Below are 19,815 nucleotides of genomic sequence, written 5' to 3'. Positions count from 1 at the left end.
AATTTTTTTTTTTTTTTTTTTTTTTAGGAAAACACAAAAACGTTCTTACATTTTGATGTAAAAGGGCATTGATTCCACTTCCCTCAATCACAGAAGACACCTTCTTTGACAAGCCAGCATTTTAAAGCATTTGACTAAACCATTTCTGATTAAGAGGTGGAAAGAACATGTGAAAAAGCCAAAAGTGTTAAAATGAGAAAAACAAGTCTAACATTAATCAATTAATCTCAAGGTTTAAACCTTCCCCAAATACTTATTTTAAGAGAAAGAAAATGCCTGTATGCAGGCTGTTAGTGAGGGGGTAACTCCCTCATAGGTCTCATCTGGCTTAAGCACATGTTGCTGCAATCCCAACCTGGCAAAATACAAATTATATTAGTTGTGGCTTCTTTAATATAAGCTCACTTGTGGCCATTCATTTTATAAAATGCACAAAGCTTAGAATGACTATTGCTGACCTCTACTGAACTGATTTGTTGCAAGCATGCAGCCCACATGAGTTGACTTCAATAAATAAAGAAAAGATGTAGAAAAAAATGGCAAGATTTTTTTGATGAATATGAATGTTTGCAATTGCATGCCTGGGAAAACACTGGCATTCTTGACACATTTTTATTCAAATAAATTGGATTGTTAAACTGAATCAGAAAAAATATCCACAGAAATCCATTGGCTAAGCTAGTACACTATTTTCTCTGGAAATGTTTGTGGAAGCAAATCAGATGCTCAAATTCCCAGTTATGTTTTAGCTTCCATTTGAAGCTAGAATATCCTTGTACATCTTAGAACAGTAGTCCAGTGTTTTTGTTTGTTTTAGACCAAAAGTTTGTCTCATCCTTTTTGGTCTAAAACCTCCAATGGCCCAAGAATCAAGTCATGGAGATTTTAGGATTTGCTCTGCTTTTATGTATTGAAGACTAAATCCGTGGCTAAATAACAAATCTGTTCTTTATCCTGTGTGTCTAGGATGTACAGCGTGTTCCAGGAGTCCATTAACTGTGAAGAGTTATAGAGAGAGTCATAAAGTTGGGATGTAGTGTCTGGGAATTACTTGCCTGGAAGGATATTTTTTTTGTTTTTTGTTGTATTTGACCAGAATTCCACAGGAATGGCGTAATCTAACAAACTGTAAAAACAGCAAAAATCCTGCTTCAGCTTTCGCTTCATGCTCCACCTATGTCTTGAAAAAATAAAATGAATAACGAAATTATTAGAAAAAAATGTGTATGATTCTTCTTAGTGTTTTTAAATGAGTCTGTTTACCTTGTTCTTCTTTCTGCTTTAGGTGATGGAAGCTATGTTGACTGCATACTTGAGTCTGCTGTTTCTCGTTTCCTTGGTTTGCTGCGTCCCCCCTCCATCCAGACCTCCATCCAGACTCTGCAGACGATGCTGCGACCAGCTGGATCCTCCAGCCACCACAGCACATTATCAGATGCCTGAAGTCAAAACGGTCATCAACATGACCATTCTTAAAGGTACAACAAATTTGGTTGGTTTATTTCTTGACAGTTTTCATTCCACGCCGTGTTAAATGCTGCAAAATAATGTTGAAATTTCATATATCTTCAACATTTTTATAATATTCAAATTAAATTTAGAAAAGAATGCGGAGTTGATGTGAGTTTACATGGTGCTTTACTGTATCATCTAAGCCCTGTATCTCTGTGACTATCTCACCATCCTGTGCTTCCTCTTTAAATCACTGCTTCTACTTGGAACAGATGTCTGGGAGCCTCAGTATAGAAGTGCTTCATCAGAAGAGCATCATGCTTGAACTGGGTTGCCAAGTGTAACTGTGCATTGATGGTTAAGTGGGAGTGGGATAAGAGGGAGACATGCTGTGGAAAAGGAAATTAAATGCTTCACTGATATAAACAACATGCAACCAATTTTAAAATCAACCCCGTTCAATACGTTTTTTGTGAACACTGTCATAGAAGTTTTCAATCACCTTGAAATCATCATAAAACATTCATAGAAGCTCTAGATGTGAAGATTTATACATTTTTTCTTCGAAAAAACAAATAGAATCAACTCTTGTTTAAACATATAACCATGTTAGTATCAGTAAATCTTAATGTTCATAAAATGATTTCTTTAAACTTGATATGAAGTGCACTTAATGCATAGCTAATATTTTAACATTTGTTTTGGAGAAAACGACTTTGAAGCTTGGAAAAATTAGATGGATGTTCATTATGCTAGAAACCAAAATCAAAGTTCTCGAAGGATTTAGGAGAATGGTGTGTCAGATGGTTAGCAGGAAACTCAAGCAGAGGAGTTTAAACTAATTATGATCACTTTGTGGTCAAGCTGATGTTCAGAGGGGCTGGTAGAGATAGATCCAGCTGTTTAGAGTGCAATCTATACTAAATCTGATTCTTTTGGGGAGTGATGGGACGGAGGTGTCCATCAGCAGACAAAGAAAGCAGTGTTTTCTATATTCAACTTTAAATAAAATACTTTTCACCGTTTTTTATTTTTTTTCAGTTTTTCATAACACTGTGCTACCTATTATAGGTGCAGTACATTTTAGTATTTAGTATAATCTTTATTAATGTTAAAGGAATGGTTATATCATTGCAACTGTTAGCTTCTAGATGCACAAGGTGTTTTCAGGTAAGGTTAGTCAGTTCATTGAAGATTGGTCTACAAGAGTAGTTTTTTGGCATGACTGGAGCCTTGGCCTGGCTGTTTCCAGATGTAAGTGAATAATCCAGAGGCCAGGTTGGGCTCAAATGTGAAAGGTTAAGGCCCCAAAGGGAGAAATTAAGATGCAGAGGGTATGCATTAGTGATGGAGCAAGGAAATGTTCTCATGGTCGAAACAGATGGTATGCAGAACAATTACAGAACAATTGAAATGTACTTTTGAGCTGATCAGAGTTTATTATTTAGAAATGAATTGAACAAGTAACTAGGTTTCTAAATCTCCCTTATGCATTTACTCTTTATAGTTTGATTAAAATCCTGCTTTTTTCAGCTTTAGAAAAATATTATTTCACCAACACATTAATATAACATTTTGAAATAAAATCTAGAAGAACTGGCGTTTAGCTGAAAAGTTAGTTTTAAATAAAAGTGTAAAACCCGAAGTCCACTAATAAGTATGGTGATGGATCAGTGATGCTGTGGGTTTTTCTGCCCTGTTTTTCCTTCCGAAGGCCTATGTTAGAGTGAAACTCTTTGAAATAGCTTCAGGCATGTAATAAAAAAAAAAATGTTTTAGTGGTTTCTAGATCACCTGAAAAAAGGTCAATATTGGGTTTGACAAATTTGGTTTCAACATCATATTGATCCAAAATATATGATTTAATCACATATTGCAATGATATAAGGCACTTAAGCTGTTTTATATATATATAATATATATATATATATATATATGTATATAATGTGTATTATATACATTGAGAAAACATTAAAAAAACAACACACAAAGAAATAGTTTATCTTGGGTGATTCTCTCTACTGAATTGTAATATTATTATTATTTTTTATTATTATATTTGTCTTTGTCTTTTTTTCTTCCCAGGCTCTCACAGTAAGTAATACCTTAAATTAACAAAGACCATCTTGGGATGTTTTTTTCCTGAATGTACCAAAGAACAAAAACATTATAGTTTGCTCTTTAAAACCTTAATCACAAACTGAACACTTGTGGTTTCTCATTAAAGCTAAAGAAAGACAGAATGGTTAATGATTATTTCAAGTTTAATGAGTATAAGCACAAGTATAACTATTACAACCGCTAATGATTTGTAGGTTTAAATAAAAGCTCTGTTACCCGATTCTGTTCATTTTTTTATTGATGGCCAATACCTTGAATTTTTGCCTTATCCTGTTTCTTCAGGTGACAAAGGTGACAGAGGAGACAAAGGCACACATGGGAAACCAGGTCTGGAGGGGCCCCCTGGACAGCGAGGACCCATGGGGCCGAAAGGCAGCAAAGGCCAGGCAGGTGCTCCCGGAGACGCCTGCAAGATCCCTCAGTCTTCCTTCTCCGTGGGGCGTCGCAAGTCTCTGCACAGTGTGGACTATTACCAGGCTCTGATCTTCGACACCGTGTTTGTTAATATCTATGAGCATTTCAACATGTTCAAAGGCAAATTCTACTGCTATGTGCCAGGGATCTACTTCTTTAACATCAATATCCACACCTGGAACTTCAAGGAGACCTACCTGCACCTTATGCACAACGATAAAGAGAAAGTGATCCTTTACGCTCAGCCTAGTGAGAGGTCTATCATGCAGAGTCAGAGCGTAATGTTGGATCTGGCTCTGAATGATGAGGTCTGGGTCCGGCTCTACAAACGGGAGAGGGAGAACGCCATTTACAGCGATGATGTGGATGTTTACATAACATTTAATGGATACCTTGTAGCACCAAGCATGCAGTAAAACTGGAACAAAATGGAAATGCCATAGAGGTTGGGTTATTCACCATTTTCTTTCTGAAAATGCATACTTTTTATTAAAAGGATTGAATTTATTTTAGTAGAGGACATTGAAAAAGTGGTGCTATTAAATATTCCTTTCACCCTTGAGAGGATAAAAATGCTGTTTTTAATAACGGGGGTTTAAAAATAAAAGGGACTAAAAAATGGTGGTAGCATTAAGCAGTATTTGAAAAAGACAGACATCTTTCCTTGGTGCTTAAATCACATTTTTTCTATTTTTGTGTGATGCTATTGGTTAACCTGAAATCACAGCTTTTAAACCCACTATGAAATCTTCTTTTAGGACGTATAAAACCTAAACCTAAGTTCTGTTGAGCTTCTGGAATGACTTTAGTGTTTCATTGTGGCCTTCAGAAATGGACCCTGCTATGGGGGTTAATGAAAATGATTAGATAATGTGTTTTCAAAAGTTCTTATTGCATATTTTGTGCCAAAGGAAATCAAATTAATTGTGCATAATTTTGACAGTGTGTTTATTGGAAACATCATTTCAGCACAGCAGTGGCAATATCCTGCTGTGTAGGTGCTTTACAGTATAAAACAGAAAGAAAGCAGTAGGGGAATATTGGGGTGACAAGAAGACTTCAGCTGGGAAGTTAAAACATATTTCCACATGAATCATCCAAATTAACAAGCATTTTCAAACTAAATTATTGACAAAGCTCCTCATAGATAAAAACAAGTCACTGACTATCATAAAATCCTAACCTTAATCTCTTATATTTTATATATTTTATTTCATGGACAGAGTTTAAAAGTTTCATAAGTGCATAAGAAGAATATGTCTGTTTGTATAAATTAACAGAATTTCCTTCAAGTATTCTTCAAAATCAGAAAAAAAAATATTCAAACAAATATTCTCTAATTAATACACATTTCTAACCTAATACAAACGAACCTGAACAGCAAAAGCTTTTTGTCATTTAAAGTCAGAATAAAATAAAGAATGGATTGTGTTTTGTATGGTGCATACAAATTTCTGGTTTAATTTGGTTTTGGAGGTTTAAAAGAAAGCACTGTTCATGTTAGTATAAAAAGCAAAGTGTTTTTAACTGATATTATATTACAAACCTATTTGGATCCATAGTAATGTCTATTTTTTCCAAGTCCAATGGAGGATTTGTCAGTTTTTCCACCACATATTCAGGATATTCAAAATCTGTTTCATTCTGGTTTAAAATATTGAAAGAATATGGAGCGAGGCCACTAATAATGTCTATTTGACTGTTGTCGGGTGAAATGCACCGTTCCAGTTTTTTTCCAATCTGACATCGGTACCTGGGCTTAGCTCATCAGCCGATATCCGATGCCAATCTGATTCAACTGTTGAAACGATGAACCATATATCTTGCTGCGTGAGTGAATGCTGTAGCCTTGACATAAACATCGATAAAAAGGTAACAAATGAACACATCTATAAATGCACTATCAATATTAAATCGCCAATGTCTGATTCGGCTAATTAGTCAATAGTGGAGCTGATATCAGATCCAGGTATCTGATTGGTGCATCTATTGTTTTAGGTTTAATATACATTTATTAAACATAATAAATGTATTTAATCCTAATCCTCACATTAATAAACTTTATAAAAGGTTTTTCAGAGTAGTCTGTTACAGGTCATCCAATAGCTCTTTGTCTGTTTACCAGGAGTACTGTATTAACTTCAAATTATTTAAAAAGATTTCTTACTTATGAAAAAACTGAGCAGTTTAGTTCTTGCAGTATCACAACATCGCAAACCTCAGTTTCTTAAATTATTGCTACCCTTGGATCCTGTGTATATCTTCTATATTGCAACAATGGACCGATACGCCCGTTCAATTAAATAAAAGATTTTTATCACAGATCCATAAATGTTAAACCCTTATCATGCTGCCTTATTTGTAAAATAGACACACACAAAAAAAAAAACAATTTTTATTATTTTTAGCTTTTGCTTTTTGGAGAACATTTTTTTTATTATTTTTTTTTTTGTACACAGGTATATGTTTTATTTTAGTGAATTTAACATTCTAATAAAAATCCTAAATGATTAACAAATCTGCTGTGCTCCAATCCAAGCAAACATCAGGGATTTACTAAATAAATGCCTTGTATTCTTGCTGGACAGACTGCAAACTGCAGAGCGGTTTTATGTAAATATTTGTATATTTCCTGTCTGTAATGGCTTTCATATTTGTAACCTATCATATTGTTGAAGCTGGAAACTATTTGTAAACAGTCTTCCTCTGTGTGGGGTCATTTTATATTGTGTCACTATGAAAACTAAATAAATATATATTGCATAATTTGATTTTTAATTTCAAAATGAGAGCAAGTGCCACTTTCTGTCAGGATCTGAATTTAAACCTTTTTTAATCAACAATGTCCGGCAAAACAAATGTTTTTTGTTTTTTTTTTCCTTTGAAGGTTACCTCTCCATCTTATTCTCTGTGCTTTTGGTTAACAGTGAGGCACACGTCACCCATAAAGGAAATTATATTTTAGACTTAACCCTATAATGGAGCCACTTCTGTGACATAAACAAATAAAGCTGGTTTAATAACCCCAGAAAAAGCAGAAGAGTCTGCAGCTCCATCTGTTTGGCCCTTTCTATCGCATTAGTAGTAATGCCATCCAATGGGAGGTTTGGCTAGAGGAAAACACACTGTGGCATTGCAAATACTTCAGACTTCCAGAGGAGATCTGCAAAGCTCTTTTGGGAAACAACACATGGCATCTTTCCTGGTTCATCCGCCCAGCATGATGGACAGAATTCCAATGTGCAAAACAGAGAACTTAAATTTTAAAAAGAATTAAAATTTATATAAAGATCCAGTTTAAGTTGTTTACATTTTGTTTAATTCTAAACAATTAATATTAAGTCAGAAAGATAATATATAAGGCTAACAGATCTATTCAGTAGATAATAAGTAAAGACTACAATTAATCAAATTATAATTATTTCTTGTCAAATTGAGACAATTTTAAGGCTACATGAACAAAATTAGTCACTGACAACTGATTCAGAGCAGAGCTTTGAATCTTTGAGCCTTGAGCACATGGATGATGTAAGAGCTTTGGGTAGAAGTATGACATTTAATTTAATTTAATTAAAATGAACCTGATGGCTTTTTGACATAAAAAAGTGAATATTTTTTACCCATCCATGTCAGTCCAGTGGCCTACATCTCTACATGGAAACTCAGTAATGAAGATTTAAGGTCAACTCTACCATTTACCAATATGGACCCCATTCTTTCCCAACCTATTTACATTCCAAACCAAGAATTGTGCCAATTTTATGAGCTGAGTTTTGATTAATATTAGATGAAATATTAGTAATAAATGATGTATATTTGCTCTAACTTTATATTATTCTCCTATTTAAAGAGGTTGCAACTCAAACATATATTTTGACCATTCACCTCTAATACCACATTGTTTAGAGTCTGGCCTGCTTTTCAGTGGCATACATTGCTATATCATTACATTATATAGCATGAGGTAATTGGCACTCTATATCTCTCCTAGTCAAAGTCTCAAACAATGTGATCTGCAGGTGATATTTTGCAGCGGTTGTGCAACTGTGATTTCCATATTTATTACACATATTCTCTGCAAGAAGACCCTGGGGCAAAACCAGAAATTTCTGGAGGAACGTTATACAGTATCTCATCAGGCCTAAGAACATGTCTGGATCCTCAAGAATGGTAAAATGTTTTCAGGGAGATGCATGTCTGTGTTTTCCCTCTTGGACCCATTAAACACACCTCACAATCTCAGACATGCAGTTTGCTAAGTGATGAAGAAACGTTTAAATTTTATCACCAAATTATCTGATATAGTTTGGAGCTCTATTAAGAATCATTTTCAAGTTCAGAGATAGGACCTTATAAAACCAAATACTGTGGTGTTATCACAGACTACAAAAAATACAGATGGGAATTTATTGATAAAGCCAAAAAGGTTTTGCAAAAGAATTTTTGGAAAGTGTAAATAAAAATGCTGCAGAAAAGGGAACCAAAATTGCGCAAGCAAGGCTACAAACAGTTCAAGATCTAAAGGTGTTCAACATTGTCTGTGACCAAGTGGAAGCAGTGTGACGGTACAATCAGACATCTTTGTTATCACATGTTAAGGATGTGAGGGAAGAAGCTTTATCATTTCTAAGAGGGAAATACAGTAGGTAACAATGTTTGCTTGTGAAGTAGATTGCAAGGCAATTAGAGCTACACAGAGATGGGAAGTAACGAAGTACAAATACTTCGTTACTGTACTCAAGTAGATTTTTCTGATATTTTTACTTTACTTTACTACTTATTTTTATGGCGACTTTTTACTTCTACTCCTTACATTTTTACACAAATATCTGTGCTTTCTACTCCTTACATTTAAAAAAATTGGCTCGTTACTTTAGTTTTGAATCATTTCAATGGAGTTACCGTTATTATTTTTCACGTCATCAATACCAAATTCAATCTAATTGGATGGGAATCTACGTTGCATTTAACACACCACTACAAGATGAATCGACAGATTCGGCGGTATTCATTGGCGGCAAATCATTACAGCTTGGTGGTGGTGGCGTTAGCATAGTAGTATGGACGACGAGATGATTGAAAATGAACACAGCGGAGATCTAGCAATACCTTGGCTTTTATCAACACTCTTCTTAAGGCAGGAATATTTATGAGCAGAAAACAGCTGAAGTGAGTTATAATGAAGACTTACTAGAACATTTATTAAATTTTACATCTGCATAGCTCAGTGGCTTATATATATATTTTTTTTGTGTGTGTGTGTTTTTTTTGTAAAAAATCAATACAAAGTACATCTGCAAAGATTTTTACATATATCATTCTATTGCATCTAGACAGATCCTCTGAATAAACACTTTGGAAAACTTTATACAGTTTACTAGTTCTTAAGCTGCAGGTTTAACTTTTTTCTTTTTTTGAGGTTTTTATTTCACAAGAGGCTTGTTTTTTAAATAAGTGGATAATTGTTGTATTTGTAGTGCTCTTTACTGCTCTGGAGTTTCTGTGACTGCAGCATTTCTCTTTTGCTTTTCTATGTGTTTCTATGTACTTCTGTGTCTGTCCATTTTTTGTATTTGCTCTAAAACCATGCATTTCCAGTGTATTTTCACCTTTTTACCATAATCTGAGCATATACAAGATTTTAAAAATCTATTCATAAATTCAAGTTGTTTTGGCAATAACTGTACATTGCCCTTTTACAGTAGACGTTTGCAGTTCCTGACCCCTGCTTTGCCACAACCCCAAACAACAACAATGTAGAAATGTGTTTTCAACAGATGTTAAAATCTTCAAAGGAGACAGAAAACACTCCTGACTTGACGTTGCATGTACTGTAGCTTAATATAGGTACCTAGCATCAGGCTATACTTTTCTCTATTGCTGTAGAACATTTCACTTTTCTTTCATGCAGAAAGTCTTTCATTTGCCAGATGTTCGGGGACTTCCCCGTATTGCTCCCGGAGTATTTTACCTGGATTCAGTTAAGTTTTACTTTGGCATCTTCACTGAGGCTGATCCTTAGTGTGTTGAAAAATCCCAGAGGTCTTACTTGTGTTGTCATAAGGTTTGTTACCTATTCCTCTTTTATAAATCTTTTATATAATGTAGAAAAGTTTAATCAGCAACTGTGAGGTGCAGAGTCCCAGAGGGAGCAAAGCATTCCTAAGTATATATTCAACAATCCTGTTTGTCAGATGGCTTGATGTTTTTGTCTGGTCAAGCGTTTGGCCTCCACCAAACCTATTTATTCAGCTGAAAACATCTCTCTTTACGTATCTGTCTAAAGAATGTTGTTCCCCAAAGATTACATTTGACCCTCTTCTTCTTGTTAACCAGAAAACTGACATTATGCTCTAAACTCAGCTTTTTTTTTTTAAGTGCTACACGTAACTTGATACTAATCACAAAAGTCTGAGGAAAATCCTGTAAGGGCAGTTTTTACTGGGACTTATTTTTAAATCAAGCATTCAGCTCTTGACCTGGATTTGGATGTAACAACCATCTTGCTTGGGAAAGCTTTCAGAGATAAAGTTTTGCAACTTTTATCTGCAGCAGAGGATGTTTGAAACTAAATGCCCATTCTGACTTTTGTATTGAATTACTGACCTGAGGCAAAAAATAACATGTTGAGGCTGTAATTTCTGGCATCTAATCTGAAATCCTTACATTTATAAGTTTGAAGTATTAGGAAATATACCCTATCCAAAGCAAATTCTCTAGATTCTAAACTTTCTAAAGCTTTGCTTTTTGGATGAAGCTTATATTTATGGTAGCTGAGGTTATCCAGAGCATTGTCTGTAGTTATGCTCGGCCTGCAGTACATGACAAGCATTTTAATCCTGTATGCTGGAGAAGATTCTCAATCATCCAGGTCATAGCCATTACAAAAAAGTAAAAAAAAACTGGACACTGGACTTAGTTTCCAAGTTTGAAGACGTTTCGCTTCTCATCCAGGAAGCTTTTTCAATTCAAAATGTCAGAATTAGCATTGTTTTGGCTTAGAAAACAAATTAAACTGGAAGAACAGATCCACGCCTTAAGGAATGGTCAGTCGTTTGGGTTCTTTGTTAGCCTGCAATAGCCAATACTGGTCTATGCCTCTGAAATGGAGTCGTTAGGGGGAATTGTTGGCCTGGCTGAACAGGCGAGATGTTCTGGTCCCCTGTATCGGGATGGGGGTTGCTATGATAGCAGAATGGAATCAATTCTGCATTGTAGGATTTAAAAGCTAAAACCTGAGTCCATCACCTCTGTTTAAGGTTGGTTTTGGTTAATCCTGCTGATTTTGCTCTTTTTGACCCTGGGTGACTGAGTTTAGATAACATTATCGATATGTGATTTATTTTTTGGTTTGTTTTATAACAATACCAATTAGACTTCAAGCTTTCATAACACTTTCCAACTCTAAGCTGTAACATAAATCCTGCAAACTCTATTGTGCATGTTACCTTATTATTCATGCAAGTGTTTTTACTTCCTCACCTCTTTTCTCTCTGGGTTAGCCTTGAGGGAGTGGAGGGGAACAGAAAGTACAGCCCAGTCCAGTGGGGGAGAATTTAGTCTGATCAAAAGGTTCTCCTTGGCTTTGTCCCATTGTATCACTCCACATCTTTTTTCTCCCTCTTACTCTCTCTCTTTCTCCCTCTCTCTTTTTACTTTTGATTTCTCAGTTGACTTTACCATCAATAATAGACTGATTCTATATTAGGAAACGGTAGCTTCTAAATCCTGTACCTTTAACAAGGTCAGAGTGAAATCCAGACAAACCTCAGCTTTATTATGCCGCAGCACATGGATGATGCTAATGTCTATAGCCTTTTAAAAAAGAACTACGTGAAACAAAAGTTACAAAGATGTAGTGAACTGGAATTCTCCATTTTTCAACCCAAAACATATGAAGGTGTGCATATTTCCATAGTCACACAGAGAACATGTGAAGAACTAATGCATTTTTGTTAAACTCAATAAGGTGAGTTGTGCTTTTATAAGCTCTGTCATGCAACGGTTTGTGGGGAACTGTAAAATCTTCTGTGGTGGATGGAAACGTTGGGCAGTCCCAATGTTAAAGCATCTTGCTTCTTCTTCCTGACATCATTTTACTTTACTTTTCATGGTGACCTCTGACGCACCTTTAAAAACTTTGCTTTAAGTGTTCTTACGTATTTGCCCAATTCAGAATGAGCCATATTCACATCTGTTATTTCTTGTTGGGGGCGGATTTCCTCCCTCCACAGTAGATCATCAGGCACCTTGTTCAGCTGGGCGCCTCCTGGAGAGGTATCCTGGCCGAGCTGCTGCTGCCTTACGTTATCAGAGGTTGATACACTCAGTCCTGTAGACATTACTATATGTGAAGCTTTTACTATGGCTGACTGTATGTGGTCTTTTTTATCTTCCAGACTTTAATGCTAGCTCAGAGTTTATGTGCCTATCAGTGTGTCCCTCCTAGATGAAGCCACTAACTCCTGCTATAACCTTTTACTTGTAAAATCCTGATCAGTGCTTCTGAGTTGCTATTGTGTGTGTGCTCTGTCCTCTCAAACCCACAGTCAGTCATGGCAGATGGTCGTTCTCACTGTGCCTGGTTCTGTTGCAGGTTTCTTCCTGGTAAAACTGCTGCAAAGTCATTGACACAATGCAGGAAACTGTGGATACATGCTTGATCTGATTTTCTGGGTTTCCCTCTAAAGAAAACCTTTTAGTGAATTTGTCTGTATAATTTGATTGAACTGAAGAACCTTGAGATGACATGAGTTTTAAATCAGCACTGTATAATTAAATTGATTTCATTTGGATTAATACATCCCTTCTGGACACTTTTATAAAATTTCACATTACTTTCTGGTTTCTTGCTTTCCTAGATTTTTTTTTTACAGATAACATTCATATATCCATCGACTTTGCATTAATATGAAAGATAAGAATGGTGCTTTTGAACACCTGCAACCAATTTCCTGCCTTTCCTTTCACTGTAAAAAACTAAGATAGCACAGGGCTTTGAACCATGTGAAAAATTGTCATTATTTTGATAACATTTAAATAAGACATTTAAAAATCCTTAAGAGGAAAACAGAAGAAGGCACAAACTGCTTTTGAATATGCAGCAGCAAGCTGTGATGTTCTGAAAGCAAAGGCGAGATAAGGAAATGTAGTCCATGCAGGACTCTAAGGCCAGCACAGATAAAGAGAGGGGATTTATAGTTAAACCCATTAAAAAGGAATGCTTCATGACCTGGTTTTAAATTAAGATCTCTTTTTTTTTTTAGTTTAAACAACTCTCCCCTTAGAAACATTTGACTTCTTTTGCACAAAAACTTTTAATCCAACATTATAGAGTTTAACCTGATAAATGGCCTCCCATTGCTTCAAAGATGGGATTTTGTAAGTCAGCTGGTCGTCACAAATGGCCTTTTTATTTACTTACTAACACAGTGAAGTAATATTTTTTCAGCTGGACGTTTGGTGTTTTACTTATTCAACATTTGTGTGCATCTGCCCTTCAATAAGATGTCATTAAAAGAGATGATGCCATAGGAAAATAATACCCAAATGTCACTTTAGTCCTCTTACCATATACAGTTTGATCACCGGATAAACAGAGCTCCTCTGTTTTTGCACATTGGAGAATTCAACTGTATAAGTGTTGCAGCTCCCACAGCTATGGAATCAACACATCAGCTCAAACTCCACTGCCATGACTCGATAAACACATAACTTAATCATGCTATGTTGTTTGCACTGATGAAGGTTGAATTGCCTCACTTGAACTTAAACGTCAAGCTTATGGTTTACTTTTATTCTGACTGAACCAGATAATAACAGAGATGTTCACATATTTTTTGCAAAGTCCAGTTCGCATCTAAAATCTTTTGCCCTGACGTAGTTATGCCTCAGTTCTCTAACATCTGGAAAAAACATTTTAATGAAATCCATGATATCCAGTACACCTCTAACACTGTATTGCTCACTTTATACCTATTTAATCATTATTTCTAATATTTACCTATTTGCAAAAATAAATACGCATGAAATGAAAAATAATTCCTGATCAGGTTTAATTTCTATATATCCAAATAAGTGGTTTTGCTCTTTGTATTGACTAAGTTAACAGTTGCTATTGTTATTGTCCACTTCTTTCTATTCTAAAGAGATAAGGAGTGTTTTCTTCTCCTCACTTTAAGCTTGAGGAATTTTAATTGATATTTAATGCATTTGCCCTCAGTTTTTGGTAATAAAGATGTTGAAATTTAAGCGATACATTAAAATCTAATGAACAACAATAAATGTAGAAAACAAATAACTGAACATTTATTTTTAGAAGCTTTTTATATTTGCCAGAAAGATACTGTAAAGATAGGTATAAGATAAATTTAATAAGATTTAAGAATAAAAACATGTTTAAAGCATCTTTTGGAAGGGGCTCTAGTTAGATAAAACCATATCAAAGTCTCCTGCCATAAGAACTAACACTGTACATGACCGTAAAGAAATATGTGACACATAATGTGTGGGCATGCATTTTTATTTTTATGCATAATGGAAGGATAGATGGAACTAGAAAATGGCTCTTTGAAAATAGATCTTAGATGCAGCAAGCTACAAGGACAACCAATATAAAAGGCAGCCAGAGCTACATTTAAATGACAGCAAAACATCTGCATCTGTTAGTTTAGCCCAGTAAAGGTTAAGCCTTAAATACTGGTACAGAGAATCTATTGCACAACTTGACAAGTAACGTTTACAGATGCTCACCACTGGAGCTGCACAATATAACAAACAGGAATCATCATTGCAATTTGTGGACAGAAAGTCGAAAATCCAAGAAACTGATTGGATATAATATTTTAGGCACAATGCAGTTGAACTCTCCTTAGCCAGTTGTGTGAACTGTGGTTGTTTTTCATGCTCTAATCTGAGTAAAATGTTATATTTTTTTGACATTTTAAATGTCCAACATACTAAAATTCAAAAGAAGCTTTTATAAAATACAAGGTTGGAAAAAGCCACACAATAGTTAATAGAGTTTGTGGATTAAGAAGCAGAAGTGCTGGTCCAAGCCTCCATGAACCTCTAAGCAAAATGTCATTTTTCGGGCCCCTATTTCTACCAATAATACAATCAACAGTCTGATGAGCAGATCATTCACACATCCACGATGAACTAATTTCAGCTCTGGCAGCATTGTTTACAGCCTCCTATATGTATGCATCATATGGTTTTACTAAATATAATAAAATAAACTAATATGCAGTTTATTCACACATACAGTCATATGTTTATATTGCTATTTTTTAATGTATTTATTACTGTTTTCAAGACTGCACTTTAAAAAATGAAATTGTCTGGAGTTGTTTTAAATGAAATTTCGTTTGTATACACTTGTGTTCACAAGATGAGAAAATAAATCTGTCTAAGTCTAAAGTCTAACACTCATTGACTCGAATGCAATCCCTCACACTAAGCATGCTTGTAGTGACAGTGGAGAGGAAAAACTCCCTTTTAACATGAGGGAAATTATCATACTGGGATGGCAGCCGTTCAGTCTGTCCATGAAAAGGAGGGATGTTTAGTATAATACTTCAGGATTATTGGTCGACATGCCAGCTAGTACCCTTCCTCCATAATACGCTTTCAGCCAATCATAGCAGGGAATCCTGATGTTTTTCACAACTAGCGGATTAAGCTGATAAATCAATCATTTTCCAAATCCTGTAGGAAGAAAAGCATCTTTCCCATCTAGAAATACACAAAGTGCTTCTCTTTGCTCCTTTTTTAAACGAGAACTGATCGCTATTTTAGCTAAAACTTAGTCAATTGCGGTATCAACAGGTGAGTCCTCCAGCGTAGCCTGTTTGTAATGCCCCGGCAAGGCCCTTCTGACTGTTGCCATTCCTACATGTCCCGCCCCAAAAACATTGCTAGCATGTCACTGGTCCAACTCGCTGGTTGTTACGAGACATATTAGCGGGAGTCTTTCAAGATGGATTTGTTGTGAGACTGAAAACTCAGATCTCGGGACACTCCAGTTTGCAGCGCAAGGTTAACATAAAGCACAAGAAGATCTTAGCAGCAGGCACAGTGGAGAACAAATGTCCCAAATTCACACATTTTGATACTTATTTGCAGCATTAAAGCTGCGGAAACAATGAAGAGACTGGGCTCCTGCAGAGTTAAAGGACAGATGAAGCCCCATCTTTCAGTAGAAGCTCAAGCTTCTGCGAGCAAATAAGCTAAAGGAAGTTAGTATTGTTCTTATATATGTACGTTTCCAGTTTTTTCATAAAAAGTTTAGTAGGCGTGGCCTATAGTAAGGTGCGCTCTATAGTCTAGAAAATACGGTACACGTTATTTGGAACCCTGTATGCTGATTTCCCCTCACAGCCACAAGAACAGAAAGAAAATGAGCCCACAACTACATTCCCTACATTTTGAGCTTTCCCATCCCAGTCTCATAAAAATGTGTGCTTGTGGTCACTTCTGGTCCATCCCTTAACCACAATGGACAATTCAGTATCCCAGGATTACCCCATTCGCATGAAAGATCACCCTATAAAAGCCTTTTTTTTTATCTTTTACTGCCATTTTTTTCTTACACATAAAATTCCCAAAACAGCATTCTTTAAACATGAATTTCTTCCTTGATCTATACAAAAACTGAAGAGGGTAACAGTAATGACTTGAGGAAGATACATAAAAGTAGCAGCAAAGGGATAAAAACTTAACATAAAGCATTTTTTATTCTTTTATCCATGACACGCATGCATTGTTCTGTGCTTTAAACTCCCTCTTTTAGATAAACTCATCTAAACTGAACTTCATGAACAGTCAGTATCAGCACTCCCGGTATCAGTAATATGAAATCACTATGAGGTCAGTGGATTCCACTGGGGACTTCTGCAGTTATGTAACAGACCCATCAAAAAGGGGAAATTACAGAGCAGAGAGCGGGCTTGTCAGTGGCAACGTTACAGTACAAGTTATAAGACTATAAAGACAGCTTATAGACAGGTTTATTTAAGTTTGAGAGTTTAAGGCTGAGCCTGGGGCTAACAGCTGTTTTCAGGGCTGGCTGGGCTGCAAGATGATCTCTTGTATTTTGGAAACAGGAAACTGGGTCTATCACTGCGGCACAGCCCTCCTAATTACAAGCACATAACCTCTGACCACACTCATCTGTCAGCTGGAGACACAGCAGAGTGGGCGATGGGGAAAATGATAAGACTGTCCATGTGGATTGGATACAGGTTGGAGCAAGTAGACAGCAATGAGGTGCAATAAAAAGAGCCAAAAAAAATTGAACTTAATTTAAAACATAAATATTAATCTTGCTTCTCTTAAAAATCATTACACTTCTAGATATCCATCTACATCCTGATGATCTTCTACGTACCACTGCTGGATAAATAGTACAAACAGGAAAGCATGCTGTGAGAGCCAGCTAAGCTTTCATACTCTCTCCAAAGTAAACAAGATACTTTCTCATAAGAGGGAACATAAATCCCTGGGAGTGACACTGTTTCTTACCTAATGGACACATATTGAGTTTAGCGTCAGACTGCAGATGTTTTTCTTGTTTTAAAGCTTACCCCAAGTTATGTTTTCTCCCCTTCAGCAAATAAGAAATAAAAAGAAATGTATCCAGAAGAAAAGCATCGAGATAATTAACCATGGGCTACATCAGTATGTTCCAGAATAGGTCCTAACAAAAAGTGGCAGTGCAAATCAGGAAATTTGAAAGTTATTTAATTTGGATAATATCTATATTCTGTTATGAGCAGTACATGTCTTTAACTTGTTGATTTCTTTTCACTGGAAGCTGGAATGAATTTTTAGTACAAGCGGTATGGGGGTATTATTGTTGCAACATTCTTTGCATATGTGTGCGGAGAGGTGTATGCCTGTATCTCGATTTGTGAGTTCAGTGGGATTTGAAAATGTGTGAAGAAATTTGTGCGTCTTTATGAGAATCTGCAACGTGTAAAGTAACTTGTGTGTAATCCCATTTGTAAAATGTGTAAAAAAATCCACAAATCTGTATTCCGATCTGCGTGCTAAGTTTTGCAAATGTGTACTAAGATCTAGAAATGTGAAGATCAGTCTGTAAACGTACAGAGACACTTAAGTCTGAAGTATTTTCACTTCAACACCCAGAAATAAAAAAAAAAATCATTGGTTACAGACACACAACTCTCCACATACATTTGCAAATAATATTGCAACAATAATGCCCCCATAGGGCATCTTTGTCTAAAAATCAGAATACTATTTTATGCCAAGACTGTTATGAACCTTTAATCTACCTTCAATTCACTTCATTCTTTATCATTCCATATGGGGAAATTTAGGACATAAAAGTTTCAAGACAGCCAAAGCATAATCCAGGAAATCTATGAACTTAAAAATAATCTAATATTTTAACAAGGATGAAAAAACAATTAAAGCCAATTAAGAGATTAAGAACTTGGATTTGTACCAGTTGTACCTTATAGGTGAAAACTTGTACTTTTTGCGCGAAGGAAGGAGGAAAACATGATATAAGCAATTATTTCAAAAGAAAGTTATCAACAGTACACTAGAAACGGCCAAAAAGGACAGAGCAGGTAACAGGGAAAGCCTTTTTAGTCAGAGCTTGATAGAAAACTAAAGCTCAGTAAGAGCTCAATATTACATAGGTTTAATTGAATGCTATCTGATTTCATTATATGTTATGTTCAGAGGAAAGGCAAACAGGAGGCAGGCAAGATATTGTTTAGATGAAACTGAGCTGTGAATGAGAGCGCTCTAAATTGAATGAGGAACCATACAATGATATATACTGACTTAAGTAGTGGGATCCGAAAAAGGACAATAGACTGTGGTATTATACCAGAGAGGTGATTACTGAATTGAAAAAGGAGTGTGATTATAAGTGAACATATAACAGTAAGGTGTGTAAACTGACACAGTGAAATTTGAGAAATAGATGTAATAGAAAAAGGAAACTAGAGGGATAAATACAAAGTATAGGAATAACACTTAGATTAGTCAGCAAAAACAACGAAGTCAATCCAACTTTGTAAATGATAAAACTCTTAAAAACAGCACGCATTGAAAAAGGAGCTGAACAGAAATAATTCACTGAAAAGTAGCCAAAAATAAACCTGAAGTTATACAGATAATATAATGTTCAGCATCAAGGACCAATAGAACCGGTTGGTAATTAGGTTAATTAGCTACATGTGGTTTCCCTGCATGTGCTCTCAGTATGTCTTGTGTGTGCTCCTAGTACCTCTTGTGTGTGCTCCCAGTAGGTCTTGCATAGGCTCCCAGTATGTCTTGTGTGTGCTCCCAGTAGGTCTTGAGTGTGCTCCCAGTATTTCTTGCGAGTGCTCCCAGTATGTCTTGCGTGTGCTCCCAGTAGGTCTTGCGTGTGCTCCTAGTATGTCTTGCGTGTGTTCCCAGTATGTTTTGAGTGTGCTCCCAGTAGGTCTTGCATGTGTTCCCAGTATGTCTTAAGTGTGCTCCCAGTAAGTCTTGCATGTGCTACAAGTACGTCTTGTGTGTGTGCTCCCAGTATGTCTTGAGTGTGCTCCCAGTAGGTCTTGCGTGTGTTCCCAGTAAGTCTTGTATGTGCTACCAGTACGTCTTGTTTGTGTGCTCCCATTAGGTCTTACGTGTGCTCCCAGTATGTCTTGTGTGTGCTCCCAGTAAGTCTTGTGTGTGCTCCCAGTAGGTCTTGCGTGTGTGCTCCCAGTATGTCTTGTGTGTGCTCCCAGTAAGTCTTGTGTGTGCTCCCAGTAGGTCTTGCGTGTGTGCTCCCAGTATGTCTTGTGTGTGCTCCCAGTAAGT

General features: G+C 36.0%; 1 protein-coding gene across 1 annotated transcript in view; it reads left to right on the top strand.

The window, feature by feature from the left end:
• Window positions 1-5,081, top strand: part of c1qtnf6 (C1q and tumor necrosis factor related protein 6) — a 10,555-nt gene extending 5,474 nt beyond the window's left edge. The window contains exons 2-3 of the mRNA XM_015374064.1: window positions 1,286-1,478; window positions 3,856-5,081. Coding sequence (XP_015229550.1) covers window positions 1,289-1,478; window positions 3,856-4,403 — 738 coding nt within the window. The 5' untranslated portion in view covers window positions 1,286-1,288 and the 3' untranslated portion in view covers window positions 4,404-5,081. The remainder of the gene's footprint in view (window positions 1-1,285; window positions 1,479-3,855) is intronic.
• The last annotated feature ends 14,734 nt before the right edge of the window (window positions 5,082-19,815 follow it).

This window comes from Cyprinodon variegatus, unplaced genomic scaffold (assembly GCF_000732505.1).
Source record: "Cyprinodon variegatus isolate N-32 unplaced genomic scaffold, C_variegatus-1.0 Scaffold96, whole genome shotgun sequence".
Lineage (NCBI taxonomy): Eukaryota > Metazoa > Chordata > Actinopteri > Cyprinodontiformes > Cyprinodontidae > Cyprinodon > Cyprinodon variegatus.
This window is presented reverse-complemented; position numbering and strand designations above follow the sequence as displayed.